We start from the raw sequence: 15,079 nt of genomic DNA, 5'->3' as shown, positions 1-15,079 counted from the left end.
AAAGTCAGCAAACACTGAGCTCTTTAGAAGTTCTGCTTTCCTGTCTGAGGAGAGGGAGAAAATGAAATATCCTCTCACTACAGCGTATCTGATGCATGGGGGTTGAGAACCAAAGATATGATAGGAACCAAAGAGTTTGTGTCCCCATAGAATATTAAGGGCAGTTCTGGTAGAACATTGCCTTTGCCAGGTACACCATAAAAGCTCAATAACTATTGGGTGGGTGAGTAGATAGATGGATGGATGAATGAATGAATGGCATTTAAGTATTTTTTTAATCACCATAATATTAAACTGCCTGTATCAGAGTGAGCACCTGCATCCCTGGAACTTCCAACCACTGAGATAAACCGTATTGAAACCCCGTCTCTACTAAAAACACAAAAAATTTGCCGGGCATGGTGGCGGATGCCTGTAGTCCCAGCTACTCAGGAGGCTGAGGCAGGAGAATGGCATGAACCCGGGAGGTGGAGCTTGCAGTGAGCTGAGATCACGCCACTGCAGTCCAGCCTGGGCAACAGAGCAAGACTCTGTCTCAAAAAAAAAAAAAAGAAGCCTAGGACCCAGGACAGGGTGATCAGCAATTTCTCATGGTGGTGGCTGTGACACAGGGCCACCATCTTAGGGTGCCAAGTGTATTTTTTAGGGCACACACCAGAAAAGCTGCCATCTCAGTCCTCAGCATTCATGGGTTATTGGTGGTAATCTCATAAGATTGATACAATATGCTCATATATATGTAGTTTTTTTAAGAAAAGGAGAAGTAGCTTTCTGTGATTAGGGAGTTGAGATATTTTTTCCTTCATTGTCTCTATCTCCACTTTTATAATCTACTCATGAGACAGTATCTAAACATGTCTTAAAAGCAAAACCATCAGAGCATGTTGATTGGAGTATTTATTGAGCTTCCACAGTGCACTAAAGGAGTATGGAGGTACCGTGGTCTGCCTTCTCCAAATGCACATTGGCTTGTGAGATGACCACAGCTGATGGTGCATGGGCAGAGCTCATGTCCTCTGTTCCCTCCCGGCCTCTGGGTTAAAGGAAGGGAAGAAGGCTCCAAGGGACAGAGGAGGCTGAGAGCTAAAGAGCTAAAGTTGGAGCAGGAGCTGCGCTACTGAGGGTGTTTACCATTTTCTCTGGGCATCTATCTTCCATGGAGGGGCCTGGTCCCCAAGGGACCCAGTGACTTCTGCAGAAACCTCTTGGCTCTGCCAAGGTCCTCCTGGGGAGGGTCCTCCTGGCTGTCCTCCTCAGAGCTGGAGCCCAGGGTGGGGGCTGCAGGCACATGGTACAGGCTATCTTGACAGGTCTCTGGTTGCCCAGGGCACCCGAGTCTGCTTGGGGACTTGAGGCTTTGGTTAAAGGAGGCAGAGGCCATGCACTCAGCTGCCATCTGGTCACAGGCACAGAGCAACTTCTCACACAGGCTTTGGCCCACACCTTAGAAGGAAAGAGCAGAGTAGGAGACGTGAGACCTCTGAGGATGGCACTGGGAGCCCCCCACAGCCCTGGCCACCCCTCAGCCCTTCTCCTTCCTCCCCATCTTCCACATGCCCTCAGGGTGTGTGCCTTATATGGCTGGCAGTTTTCCAACTTTCTCCTCCTGCTGGGAATGATCCCTCTGCCAGGAATGCTCTCAATGCTCTCAACTGGTGCCTGTTAAGACTAGGCTGGCTTCTCCTCCTCCAGAAAGTCTCCCTGAGCCACCAGGCTAAGGGAAGTGTCTTTCCTGAGGGTTCCCATGGAATCGCACTTCATGTTTTTGTCTATCACTGCAGGTTATGTGTTAATCACATTGTACAGTCATTGTCAGTTTATATCTCCATTTTTTTACCCTGGTGTTAGAGTAGGTAGATAAGTAGATATGAGCAGGGCAGGATAGGGCCCCAAAGAAGATCAGGCAACTGTCAGGTGACTGTCAGGCAATTGTAAGGCAGCTGACAACAAGGAGGAGAAAATTTCCTAACAAAAGGAGACATCTTGAGCTTGTGGGCAACTTCCCAATAAAAACTGAAAATGGCGAGTTCGACCTTCTTCTGGGGACATGTCCAGACATGCACAGTGGCCTTCTTCTGAGGGTGCTAGACCAGTAAGGGGAAATTGCCCTAAGAGAGTATGCACATAACTTCAGCTAGCAAAGGGTGCCTGTGGCCCTTCCTAGATACTGGCAAGTCATTGTGCATGCAGTGATTAGCCAACAGCCTGCCCAGGGGGAGGGACGAGAGGAAGAGATGAGGGAAAAAGACAGGAAATAGCAAATCTATAAGAGCCCTGAGCCAACTATCAGGCAGGACACTCAAATCTTTCGAGTTGCCTGCTTGGCCCCTTCCAAGTGTACTTTACTTTGCTTCAGTAAACTCTTGTTTCTGCCTTAGATGTACTTCTGTCTCTTGGCTGAATTCTTTCTCCCAAGAAGAGAAGGATCAAGGACTGCAGAGCCTGCCTGGACTTGCTGCCGGTAACAATGCTGGACAGAGAACCTTGCTGACAGAGGAGAGTCCAAGCACCTACATCGAACCTTGACAAATATTTCCCAAGTTAGTGCTCAGGAAATATGTGTTACATTTGATGGTTACTTCTTCCTTCTCTGGGCCAGAATTTCCCTATTCATCATTCATATTGCCAGATAAAATACAGATGATCAGTTAAATTTGAATTTAAGTTAATATGTTTGAATGTATGTACATTTAGGACATACTTATACAAAAAAAAATGTTCATTGCTTATCCGAAATTCAAATTTAACTGGGCATCATGTATTTTTATTTGCTAGACCTGGCAAACCAACCCTATTTTTTTCAATGTATGAGTTGCATGCAGTGGGAGTGGTGTGACTCAAATGAAATAATATCTTTGAAGGTGCTAGACATACATAAGCTTTCTACAAATATTATCCTTGTTATCTGTGGCTTCCAATGAAGCTAAGGGATTTTTCTTTTTTGCATCTAATCCTACTTTGAAATGTTCATCAACCAGATTTTTTCCTATCACATACCACACAGACCTTCCAAGCCTCCTAAATTGGTCTCCACATCAGCCCTAGACATGCCAGTTGCATCTCAGCAGCAGGAAGTGACAAGAAGAGCAGGCAAATGTACCAAGTGTGAGAGCACAGTGGAGATATGCAGAGCTCCTGTTCCCCAGAACCACTCTGCCTTCCTCCCTGTGTTTGTCTTATGACAGCACAGGCCAGGATTTGAGATGCCCTCATTTCTCATCAACTAATACCTGGCACCTGGTACAGCAGGCTATGCTTAAATCTCACAGAGAGTCAGAACTGGTTTACTGAAGCTCTGAATCAGTTCAATCTCCAAATGCAGTGTTCCTGGATTCTGTGATACTGGAGGAATGGAGAATAAGCCTTCAGCCCAGCAGCTGAGACCTCCTGGCATGATTGCATCATGTGACAACTCATGGGCTCTAAATCCTCCCCTGGCTCCCATCCCCTATAGGAAAAAATGGAAATGCTTCAATCTCGCACATAGGTTTCTTGGGCTCATAATCTGGCACCTGTCTGTCTCTCCAACTGGGCCTCCCACTTCCACTTTCTGTTCCAGTAATACAGAACCACAGCTCAGTTGTCCCTACGCTGCCCAGCATTCCCCAAACACCACCATTTTCCCCTTTTCCCTTTGCTTGGAATATCCGTGCCCAGTATGGCCATCTGAGAATGTAGCAAATCTTACCTCACACCTCTCCTGAATTTTCCCAAATTATCCTGTTCTCACTGCCATACTGTAGACTCAAATGCCTTTACCCTCATTCCCAGGGTCCCTGTGCTACCTGTTAGCACATATACTACATGGGATTAGAATAGTTGCTTCCCTACATCTCTTCCCTCCAAGCTGTGAGCAATTTGAGGCAAGGATCATGAAAGTTCGTTGGTTGCCTGGTTCCTGGTGAAGGTTTGTTGGTTAAGCGGATAATAGAATGAACAAATGAATGAGTGAATGAATGAGAGAGTGATATGTAAACACAAAGCTCCTAGGATGTGACAGACATACCTGACTGTACAAGGCAAGATAATATGGCAGTCCACGCACTGTGCTGAGGTTGTGTAGAGGAAGAAGAAGGGACGGACGGTCCAGCCAGGGGACTTCCCCAGATGAAAACGAAAATGAGAACAAACTCTTATAGGGTCGCTGTGAAATTCTAGGGCAAGTGTTTCCTTTTAAACTGCAAAGCCTAAGGGAAATGCATCCACTGATATGAATGAGGAAATGGAGCTGAAGAATGCAGATAAAGTCAAGTCTACAGCAAGTCTCCATTCTTTGTCAGGGGCCTGCCCATGGAGATTGCAGTTTTCAGAGTGCTCCCCACCTGAGGCCCTGAAGGGATACAGAGGAGCCTCTGGCTTCCACTATAGGAAGGAGTGGAGCTGCAGGCACGCCTCGCTCTTCAGCCAGGGCCAGTCCCCCTTTTTAAGATAGTATTCCTCAGATCTCCCTTGGGAAAAGGATGCTGCTTCTTAGAAAAAGAAAAAATACTTAGAAACTCACTAGTATGGTGAAGAATCAGCTTTAGTTCTGAAGTGACATGGTTTTACAATTCAAATCCCAATTCTCCCACTTATTTCTATCTGTGTGATCTTGGGCCTCAGTTGCCTTATCTGCTATATGGGAAGAATAATAGTGCTTCCTCATGATACTGTTTTGAGGATTAATTCTGTTAACACACATCAGGAGCTGAGAATCAATAAGCTTGGGCTCTTTATGTTAGTCCCAGCCTGCTCGTCACCGGCTCTGTGACTTAGGCAGCTCACCCCCTTGACAGTGAATCTCCCCATCAGTGGAAGAGGTGTGATAATATGCACCTCAACATTAAGAAGAGTATTGGCCAGGCGTGGTGGCTCATACCTGTAATCATGGCACTTTGGGAGGCCAAGGCGGGCGGATCACGAGGTCAGGAGACAGAGACCATCCTGGCCAACATAGTGAAACCCTGTCTCTACTAAAAATACAAAAATTAGCTGGGCATGGTGGCACGTGCCTGTAATTCCAGCTACTCAGGAGGCTGAGGGAGGAGAATCGCTTGAAACAGGGAACCAGAGGTTACAGTGAACCAAGACTGTACCACTGTACTCCAGCCTGATGGCCGAGTGAAGCTCCATCTCAAAAAAAAAAAAAAAGAAAGAAAAGAAAAGAGAAGAAGAGAAGAGTATTAAGTCACAGTACAGATGAAGAAGTGCTTGGGAAAGCATCCACAAGTCTGACCTACAGTCACGATGCTGACCTGAATGAAATAATAACTCACTGTGCAACCAACAGCACTTACACTTGGGCGTATGATCCACACACACCACCGGTGACGGAGGAAGCCTCTCAAGCAGGCAGCCCAGCCTTCTCACTTGCTTTAGGCAGCAGTGATGGGACAAGCAGCACCTAAGACCAAGGAAAACCGTTTACTTCTCAGAACTCCCAGCTTCCCTAGGAACCCCCTCAAGCACAGCCTGCTTCGCCCACATGCCCTATAGTAGTGAGGGAAGCCAGTGTCTCCTTTCCAGTGCACACAGGGCTGACTCATATACACACCAAGGGCCATCGTGTATGGTTATTAGGGTTATATACTACACAAAGGCCACATCTAAGGCAGCATCAATCATACTGTATGCATCTTATTATTAAAAAACATTATTTTTGATTTTTATTGTAACTGTTCATGGCAAAGATAGGTTATTTACATATTTATTTAAACGATTTTCTAACAGATGGAAATAGAGTCTTAAGGAAGGTTAAATTTATGCAAAGGTACCATATGGGCTAGCAGTAACCTTACTGCCTCCAGTCTTTGACATGGAAGAGTTAATCACATCCACAGTGCACTGTCATTTGTCGCTAGCCTTAAAAAAGAACCTAGTAACCATCCTGAGCATAAATAAAGAACTGCATCTAGTAAAGTGTCCAGCATAGATCAGGACCTCGTAAATACATGAAAAGGAATCACTGTCTTGCTTTTTATATCCACCCATCTTGGCTGATACGGCCTCACAATATCCAGTGTCCCTGCCTTGCCAGGTGGATATCCTTAAGAAACTTGTGATGACTTCAGCCAATAGGGAGATACAGTTGCTCCCCAATTACTTCCTTTTCAACTCTTCCGTTTCTTTTAATAACTCTCACTCTGTCTGGGAGGCCACAGCTCCAGCAGGGATAAGTCATAGACTCTTGTGGCTTTTTTATTGCACCTCTTCTCAACCAGTTATTTGCTTATTAACTTTTCCACTTTGCCAGCAATCAGAGGAACAATCCCCCTCGTATGCTCACAAGACCACTGGCTGGAGGTCAGCGTCTGCCTCCTTCAGCTATTAGCACAAAAGAGCCACACTATCTTGTGTGTGTATTTGGCAGGGATGGGTGGGGGTGGATACTTGATATAATAGTTAAACTCTAAAGTCAGTGAGTGAATCAGAAATCATATATAAATCAAAATATTCATAAAATTACTGAAACTGTCCATAATGTACAGTATACGTGGTCTTGAAAATACATTCTTTAAAAAATTATATTAGTTTGACTAACTTTTCCTTAGTCAAGGGTTTTCTCCTGTTGACCTTGAATTTTTCAATTTCTTTCTACAGATGTGAAGTAGCCATATCATAACTTCCCTGCCCAACTGATCAAATTTAATATTTTTGTGAAATATGGTCATTCATCAGGAAACATCTTTAAAATCATCCCCACTTTTTCCCAAGGGGTTCAACGGAATGCAGAGACTGCTACTGGCTACGTTTCTATCTGTTGCCTCGTCTCATTGAGGGCTATGTACTAAAAAACCTTGACACTATTTAAATTGCCCTCTGTCATGGAGAGCAGCGGGCATATGGTTGAACCTCAGAATATAAACATGCTTGTGACTCCACAGTGTGACATAACCTTTGCTAGAGTAAAAACTTCTTTCGGGTTCCCTGGTGGGAGGTAGGTTTTGAAGGTTGCCTGTGCAGCAGAGCCTGGATTTCCTTCACTGAAAACCTCAGAGGAGGATAATGAAGCCAGGATAGCTGAGAGGTAGAGGCAGGGGAAAGAAAATGAATGGGTAAAAAATACAGCCACCCACACATCCAACCTGCAGCGGACACGCTCCATATTCCTGCCATTACTGTGTCCTTTGTGTTAGCTATGACAAGCCTTGTCTTTTTGTGTGTCTAAAATTCATCGATAGTTACTGATTTTGCTTTGCAACCACACCACCCAAGTAGGACATGTGTCTTTTGAATGCAGGTCTCTCCATTGGCTGTGGACTGGGGCCGTCCCCATGTGCAATCTTTAAACTTGATCAACGCTACTTTGAGAAAATTCCTCGAACTCAGGTTAAGTCCTCCATGGTTTCCTCTGTTTACCCTACTGTATTTATTATATTGGGTAGTACTATTGTTTAATTGTCCATCTCTTTCACCAAATAAGCTTCTACTGGGCAAAAGTAGTTTGTTTTATTTTGTTTTGTGAGAGCGGAATCATCGTTGTATCTTTGCCACCTAACATAGTGGCTGGCACAGAGCAAAAGCTCAAGCGGCATGGCTTGAATGCACATTTAAATGAATGAATACATTAATGAGTGCACGAGGTCAATGAAAATTCTTTCAAGTGGTAGATAAGAAAATTAGCAGTTATATTTAAAAGGTGTTGAGAGAAGTTATACTTAAAAGGCTGATTTTAATGTGGCCTTTTGCAGGAAAAACCAAGTGGAGACCTTAATTCTACATGTTGGTTATTGCTAAATAGGTGGACTTGGGGTCATTTGAAGGGGATTTGTAGATTGGCCCTCTTGGGGTAGCTGGGCAGTATTTGTCAAAGTACTGAAAGGGCTCTAGGCCCCCAGATCAAAAGATGTGGATCTTTCTGGCTCTGCCTTTTCCAAGGTGAGTGACCTCAAACAAGTCAGTCCCTGAGCCTCAGCTGCTCACCAGGAAAATGGGCCTATAATGCTCAAGAGCCTCCTGAGTGAGCTACTGTGTGCACCAAGCTTTTAGTGAGGCCCCAGGTGCAGCCTGGTGTCCAGGAGAGCTGTCACCACTCCCTGGTGCAGACAGCATCAGCACTGCTACACTAGAGCTGTCACCACTGGCTCTCCATACCTGTCCAGGTCATCCCTTGGCTCGCCTCTTCCTTCTTGTCCACAGTAACAGCCATAAGACTCAAATTCCTCTGGGCACCGGGAGGTCAGACAAAAGAGCATCTCTCCAAGCTGTGGCATCACCTGCATGTTGTCCCCACTTCCCAGGTGCAGGAAGGTGAATCTGTCACAGGCTGAAAGGAACAGGAATTGTCCGGAGAGCAAGGACTGTTGGGGCAGCCGTTGCAAGAGGAAGGCCATGTGAGCTTCCGGTTTGTATGTGGACAACTCTAGGTTCTTGCGAAGGAAACCCATGTCCTACTCCTTGGCTCACCATTCTTCTCGGAAAGCTGTTATGGCTCATCCCCTGCTTGGGATGCATTGTCTTTCAGAGACCAAGTCTTTTCTCTCTAGGCTTCTAATGCTCTATGAGACTCCTTATTAAATCCCCCTAAGGGATGGAGACTTCTCAGGACCCAAGATGCTCTTTGGGGCCACGTCTTATTACTGAGTAGACCTGGCATCCTGGGAGCATCCCAGCTGAAATCTTATGCTCTCTGGTGGCATCAGGTTAGCACACCTGGTTGGGCTTGCCTTTCTCTCCTCTGCTTCTCTGTCTCCCCATTCCTCTCTCTTTCTCTGTCTCTATTTCTCCTCCTTCTATCCTTCCTCCTCTGTCCACGAATCTCAAATGCAGCTTTCTCCATAGCTCTGCATTGGACACCATGGAGACCATACTCAGATACTAACAAAGCCCCTCCTCTGTGGGCCCAACAAGCTGTGGCCTCCTTGCAGGTGCAGAGGCTTTTTCAAGGCATCAGAGGGAGGAGAGACAAAGGAGGAAAATGATCAAAACCCAAGTGCTTAATTCTTTCCAATAAAGCACGGTGTGGACGATGTGAAACCCTTTCCCTCTGGGCCAGTAAGAGTGGTGGCAGCTCCAGGTGAGGGGCTCAGAAGACTGTGGCTCCTCCCCCAGGGTCAGCTTCCCAGTGACTGAGTGGCTACAGGTAGCTTACATCTCCTCTGAACCTCAAGGTGTTTATCCAGTCAAGGGGGTTATGTCTTCTAGTCATACGCCCATGAGAAGGTCACAGTGTGAAAAGGTGGCCTACAGTGATTCTTCATAGCCTAACCAAAAGATCCCAGCAGTGGAGAGGACAGGCACTGCTTCTGCTCACCTTTTTCAGTTGTCTCCTCAGGGCCATTTTCAACAGATGACACTGCCAGCCCCAGAGATTTAATGCCAGCGGGGACAAGGGTTACAACTTTAGCTGTAACCCTTGTTGCAACTATCTCTGCAGATCCTGAAAATGAAAAACTTCATGGTTCGGATTTAAAAAGTGGCTCAAGGAGAGATTTGCAGATGGACACATGAAAACCAAATGCAAACAGATAGAACAGCATAGTGTTAGGAGAGTGTTCCTCAAACCGGGTTTGCAGATATCCAGGCAGATTCTTAGGGATCCATGAATTCTACATGAGAATGTCCAAATTTTCTACAGTAACCTTAACACTGTCGGGAGCCTGTGCTAGACCACCTGGAGGACATCCCAGGGAGGAGGACTGCGGAGGCTCCCAGGCTTGTGTTTATGTCACGTTTAATATCACATGCCTGCCCAGTGAAGGGGCAGTATGGCGCTCACAGCAAGTGAAGAGGTAAAGAAACTGGTGGAGAAATTAAGGCAACTCATGGTACACAACAAGGTAGGCAAGTAAAACCACTCCTAGAAGCCCTTATTTCCTTGTTCAAGTGCAGCAACAGCTTCTCATTATTTGCAGACTCTAGTGCAAGGTCCTTCCTGTGGTCTGCAAGGCTTGCCTGTGACCTGGCCCTACCTTCCTCACCAACACATCTCTTACCACCTGCCTAGCACTCTCTCAGGATCTCCCTTTGCTCTGATGTGTCAGTCTCACCTGCCCTCTTAGCTGGAGGCAGCAAAGTCTCCCGTCCACAGACCAAATCTCCAGCCTTCCCAGTACAGGGAAAGGGAACAGTAGCAGGCTCAGCCCCACCAATCTGCTGACCCAGGTTCAGTTTCCAGAGTACTGGGTAAGGTCTGGCATGTTTGTGCCCGCTGGATTGCAGTCTTTCCCCAAATCCACCATATTGGTTTGCTTCATGCATCTGGTCATCTGCTTCCTCCTACTCAACTCCAGTTCCTGTGAGACTAAAGCCCTGTTGTAACCTCAGTCTCCTAGGTTTAGCATCCTGCCCAGTTCCGCAATCCCACAAATAGAAGCAAGTTATCTGGTTTCTTTCTATCATGTTCTCCACGTTGGAAACTCACCTAGTCAGTGGAAAGAGTTCATGAGTTAGTGTTAAAGAGATCTGAGTTTGAGTTTCAGCTTAGCTACATACTAGGTGTACAACCCTGGGTAAATCACTTCGCCTCTCTAAATCTTAATGTCTCCATTCGTAAAATTATACTAATAATACTTCTTTTGGTGTTTGAATAATCCTTGTAGCTAAATGCCTAGCAATTAGGAAGTAGTCAGTAGTAGCTATCAGAACTGCTCAGTGAATGAGAAAATAACCATACATCTAATCCAGGATTAAGACTCTCCAGCTAGAACGTTCTACAAGCCAAACGAGCTGCCGGAGCCCAGTGTCTTCTCTGTGCTGAGTCTGAATAGCCAGTAGCCCTCACCTCCTGAGGAAGAACTTTCTGGATTATTGGTGCTAATCTAATTTCAGATCCCCTCACTCTCTTTAGATCAGGGCATTTGGTGTTAATCATCCTGCCTGGGCCAGCTGCCCCATTTGGGGAATAAATGCCTCTGATTCTTGCCCTGTCACCTCCCATGCCAACAAGGTCACAGTGCATCTCATTTGGAACTCAGTTGATGTCATGAATGTGTCAAGGACAAAGGACATAAATGTGGCATGAACATAGGCAGGCAGAGCCCTGGATGCTTACCTGGAGGGGACGTAGCCCTAGCAGCTCCCAGTCCTTCCTGATCTTGGCTTGCTTCTGTTCCCCAAAGAAGAGAGACGGCATGAGTATCCACCCCAGCCTGTCCCACCTGGGTTTCCAGAGGCGCTTCCCACCCACTGCACACAGGCCGCCATGTGCTCTTCACTCTTCCCCTGGCCAACCTCCCACCATGAGATTTGTTAGGAGAGCTGGTGCGACCCGGGCTGCTGCTGAGCCAAAGGGAACTCCCAGACACAGGCTTGCTGGCAAATGCAGGCGCAGCTTGTCAGGCTGGAAGCAAGTGAGTTTGTGCAAATACTTTGGGAATGACAGCTTCTTTAGAATTTGGAGAAAAACTGAAAAGTACATTTTGGAACAGAGGAGCATTGTAGTACAGAGACAGCAGAATTGCGTGGTTGACGTTCTTTGCTATGTGACTCCAGGAAAAGCACTGAGCCTCATTTTCTCTGTAAACTGAATTTGTTGCTATTGTTACTTGAGTTATTAAGCTCCTACTACATGCTAGGTATGGCAGCAAGGGCTTCTTGTAGTAACTTACTACAACCCCTTGAGTTGGTTCTATGCTCACCCTCATTCAGAGATGAGAAAAGAGACACACAGAAAAATTGGGTCCCTTTTCCAAGGTCACAGAGCTGGGAGGTGGCTACAAACCCAGGCAGCCTGGTTGAAGTTGGTATGCTTAACCACTAGGCAGACTATTTCATTTCTGGCTGTGTCACACAAAAAAATGTTAGAGATGGTGACTAAAAAGTTCTCGGAAAGACAAAAACTACCTTAAGTTTAATGTGTTCAAAGATCAAGGCTATGCTAGTGTTCTATGAAAACCAGGCTTTGAAGTTGACTGATATGGACACAATTGCCCCATGAAAGAGGGAGATTCTGGACCATTCTAAACTGGGACAGATTGTCCTATTCAAAAGCAAAACCTATAGACTCAGAACGAAAGGACTATCAAGCTGAACTACCCTGGGCAAATGACTCTACTTCTCAGAGCTTCTTGTTTGTCTGTAAAATGAGGATAGGCCAGGGAAGACTAACTCAGGGGATGTTTGTAAGGGGCTTGGGAATGATATGCGGGCACATCAGAGACCCTCAACAAGGTCACTGCTTGTTAACCAAAGAACCCATTTACTTACCTATTCATTCTGAGTAATTGGTAAATAATTATCAGCCATTTGTGCTTATTAATAAAGGATCCATGGTTTTTTACACAACAGTTAGGTTAACTCTGCTGATGAAATTTTGGCCTAGATATTTTTAGGAAAGACAGTGTTCTCTATGAGCCACTATTGCATAAAGGAAAGGAAACAGTCTTACAGCCTAAAGTCTAGGCTTGGAGAACAGCCCAGCAAGTTACTTGCTGAGTGACTCTCAACGTGTATTCTTCCTGAGCCTCAGTTTCCTACGTATTCTGTAAAATGGGAATAATAATATTTCTTTCAGGTTCCATTGAGAAGTGGTCACAGGACTGAGCACAGATATTTAGATATTTGAAATATTTCTCCACTGGATTCCAGGCTGTCCTTTTCCAAATTCCCCTGTGCTTACTTGTCTTTGAGAGAGTGGTCAGTCTGTCCGCCTCAGTCTCTGCAGCCACTGTGAAAAGAAATCACCCAACTTTAATGATCGGTTCAGCTAGGTACCAAAGCCAAAGAGAGGAAACAGATTTGGGGGCTACGGATGGAAGCGAGGAGGCTTAGGGTAATCTGATCAGGGCATATGGCTGCACAATGGTGTTCAGCAAGGTCTCAATTCAGTAGGAAAGGGGCCAGACTAGAGCCAGACCTGTGTTTAGGCACAAAGACCGGCAAATGCCATCTTCAGGGGTGAAGGGCCATTATTTCTCTGAGGTTTGGAACAGGTCCCTGTGGGAAGGCAGCTTAAGAGAGGGTTTAGAAGGAAAAAGTCTCTAATCACAGCTTTGCCACTCAGCTCTGTGTCTTAGACAATTCATCTCTAAATCTCAAGCACCTGCCTTAAAATGGAAGTTGTAGCTATCATTCCATAGGGATGTGTAAGCATTAAATGAGATTATGTATTTTAAGCAAGCTGTCCAGTATCCAGCCTATGATTTGATAGTGTGTGCTGTTTTTTATACCACATCTGGGAGAAGATACTGATCTAGAGTCTCCCCATGCTCGCTCTCACTTAATCCTCATGCCACTCTAAAGGATAGGTGCAATCATCCCCTTTCAGGGATTAGTGAATGATAGACCAGCTCTCAGTCTGGTTTGTAAATAAAGTTTTATTGGAACACAGCCACTTGCATTAATTTAGGGGTTGTCTGTGCCTGCTTTTGTGCTACAGTAGCAGAGCTGAGCAACTGTGACAGAGACCCTATGGCTCACAAAGCCTAAAATATTAACTGAGATAGTTTGGATATGTGTCCCCACCCAAATCTCATGTTGAAATGTAATCCCCAATGTTGGAGGTGGGGCCTGGTGGGAGGTGATTGGATCACGGGGGTGGATTTCTCATGAATAGTTTAACACCATCCCTTTGATGCTGTTCTCATGACAGTGAGTTCTTGTGAGATCTGGTTGTTTAAAAGTGTGTAGCACTTCCCCACTCTCATTGCGTGTCTTTGGGTCACACCAGTTCCTTTTGTCTCACCTTCTCCTGAAAGGGCTGTCAGGCCGGTGTCTGTGGGCTCCACAGGAACCACTGGAAAGAGAGAGCTCCCAATAGCAGTGACTAATGCAACACAGTGTCAAAACCTAGCACAGGCTGGGGATTGCTGGCCCAAGGGAGTAAAGGGGCTGAGAAAAGGGTTGCTAAGAGGTGTTCATCCTGTCTTAGGAGTCACTTGCCCCTGTTACTTTTCCCAGAACATGGTGTGCCCTGCAAGAACCCAGCTCAGAAGGGAGCACAGCCACAGCTGGGTTCAGGTTCAGATCCTGGCTGAAGGCAACGAAAGAACTGAAAACCTCAAAGATATCCCAGCTTCAGGAGATCTCTGTTCCAAAGGGAGGCAGAGGTGTTGAGGATAAAAAGAGTGCTGGACTCAGAAGATACATAGAGATATGACATGTATGTATGCACACACTCATACACATGCACTCACACTCACACACACTCACATACACACATGCACACCCCATACATGCTCATGCACACATCCACACACACTCATGCACGCACACACACACCTGCTTTCTCTTTAACAAACACCAAACACTGCATGACTAGTTCTGGGAGAGAGACTCTGACTCCAGGAGAAGAGGGATGCTCCACCAAGGTGTACCTTGGACTTCTCATCCCCAGATGCCTAAAGGTGTTGGGACTGAGAGATCATGGAAACTGGTGAACAAGGAGTGGCAGGCATAAACCTGACTCCCATTTTTGGCAAGATCCATATTTTAGATTAGGAATCATCACTTGCTTAGTTCAGTGGACAGTTATTAAGCACCTACCCTGTTCTGAAAAGAAACATGTGAAAAGCAGCCTCCCCTTCAAAAAGCCTGTTGGACTCAGGCTGCCCCTTCTGCTGCAAGTTCTGGAGAGTGCGTGGAGAAAGGGGAGGAAGGGAGAGGAGGAGGTAGTGGGTCTGCTCCTGGGAAACTGTGGCAGCCAGGAGCTTACTTAGCTAGGAGGGACCTCACTCCACCTAAGCGCTACGTCCTGTCCCAGTCACACTACATATCAGGGCTCTGACTACAGAGTGAGAAAGAGGAGAGAATGAACTTGGGATCTACATCCACACTGGAATAAATTCACACCTGTTCACACAGTATGGGGCTGAGTTTGCACTAGGGCCATTTGATGTTGAGCATTTGAATTGGGTATATCAGAAGTAGCAAATCTCCTAGCCAGGGAAGACAGGATCACTTCCAGTGTCACAGTCACTCCAGCTCCAGTGAGGCAGGCCTGGTGGAGGAGGTGTATCTACCAGCTCCCGTCAGCATCTGGGCCCTTGTGGTTCAAGAGCCAGCAACCCTGGGAGGCCTTACCTCTGGGCAGAAGTGTTGTCAACTCTTCCTTGATGGTTGTCTCTGAAAAGAAAACACATTGGAAAGTCTGTTGAGAGCAGTGGGTTTCAGAGAAGGTTTGAAGATGCTGGACTTGGCACCTAGAGACATGCACCAATGA

At 46.1% G+C, this 15,079-nt stretch overlaps 1 protein-coding gene across 1 annotated transcript in view; it reads right to left on the bottom strand.

Moving 5' to 3' along the window:
• Window positions 1–886: 886 nt before the first annotated feature.
• OC90 (otoconin 90) overlaps window positions 887–15,079 on the bottom strand; it is a 35,173-nt gene continuing 20,980 nt past the window's right edge. The window contains exons 8-14 of the mRNA XM_011977106.1: window positions 14,941–14,982; window positions 13,604–13,654; window positions 10,973–11,026; window positions 9,233–9,358; window positions 8,074–8,245; window positions 5,277–5,383; window positions 887–1,443 (exon numbers count right to left, since the gene is read on the bottom strand). Of these exons, the coding sequence (XP_011832496.1) occupies window positions 1,148–1,443; window positions 5,277–5,383; window positions 8,074–8,245; window positions 9,233–9,358; window positions 10,973–11,026; window positions 13,604–13,654; window positions 14,941–14,982 (848 nt within the window). The 3' untranslated portion in view covers window positions 887–1,147. The remainder of the gene's footprint in view (window positions 1,444–5,276; window positions 5,384–8,073; window positions 8,246–9,232; window positions 9,359–10,972; window positions 11,027–13,603; window positions 13,655–14,940; window positions 14,983–15,079) is intronic.

This window comes from Mandrillus leucophaeus, unplaced genomic scaffold, assembly GCF_000951045.1.
Source record: "Mandrillus leucophaeus isolate KB7577 unplaced genomic scaffold, Mleu.le_1.0 Scaffold173, whole genome shotgun sequence".
Classification (NCBI taxonomy): Eukaryota; Metazoa; Chordata; class Mammalia; order Primates; family Cercopithecidae; genus Mandrillus; species Mandrillus leucophaeus.
Note: the sequence above shows the minus strand (reverse complement) of the source record. Positions and strands in the feature narration are given on the sequence as shown.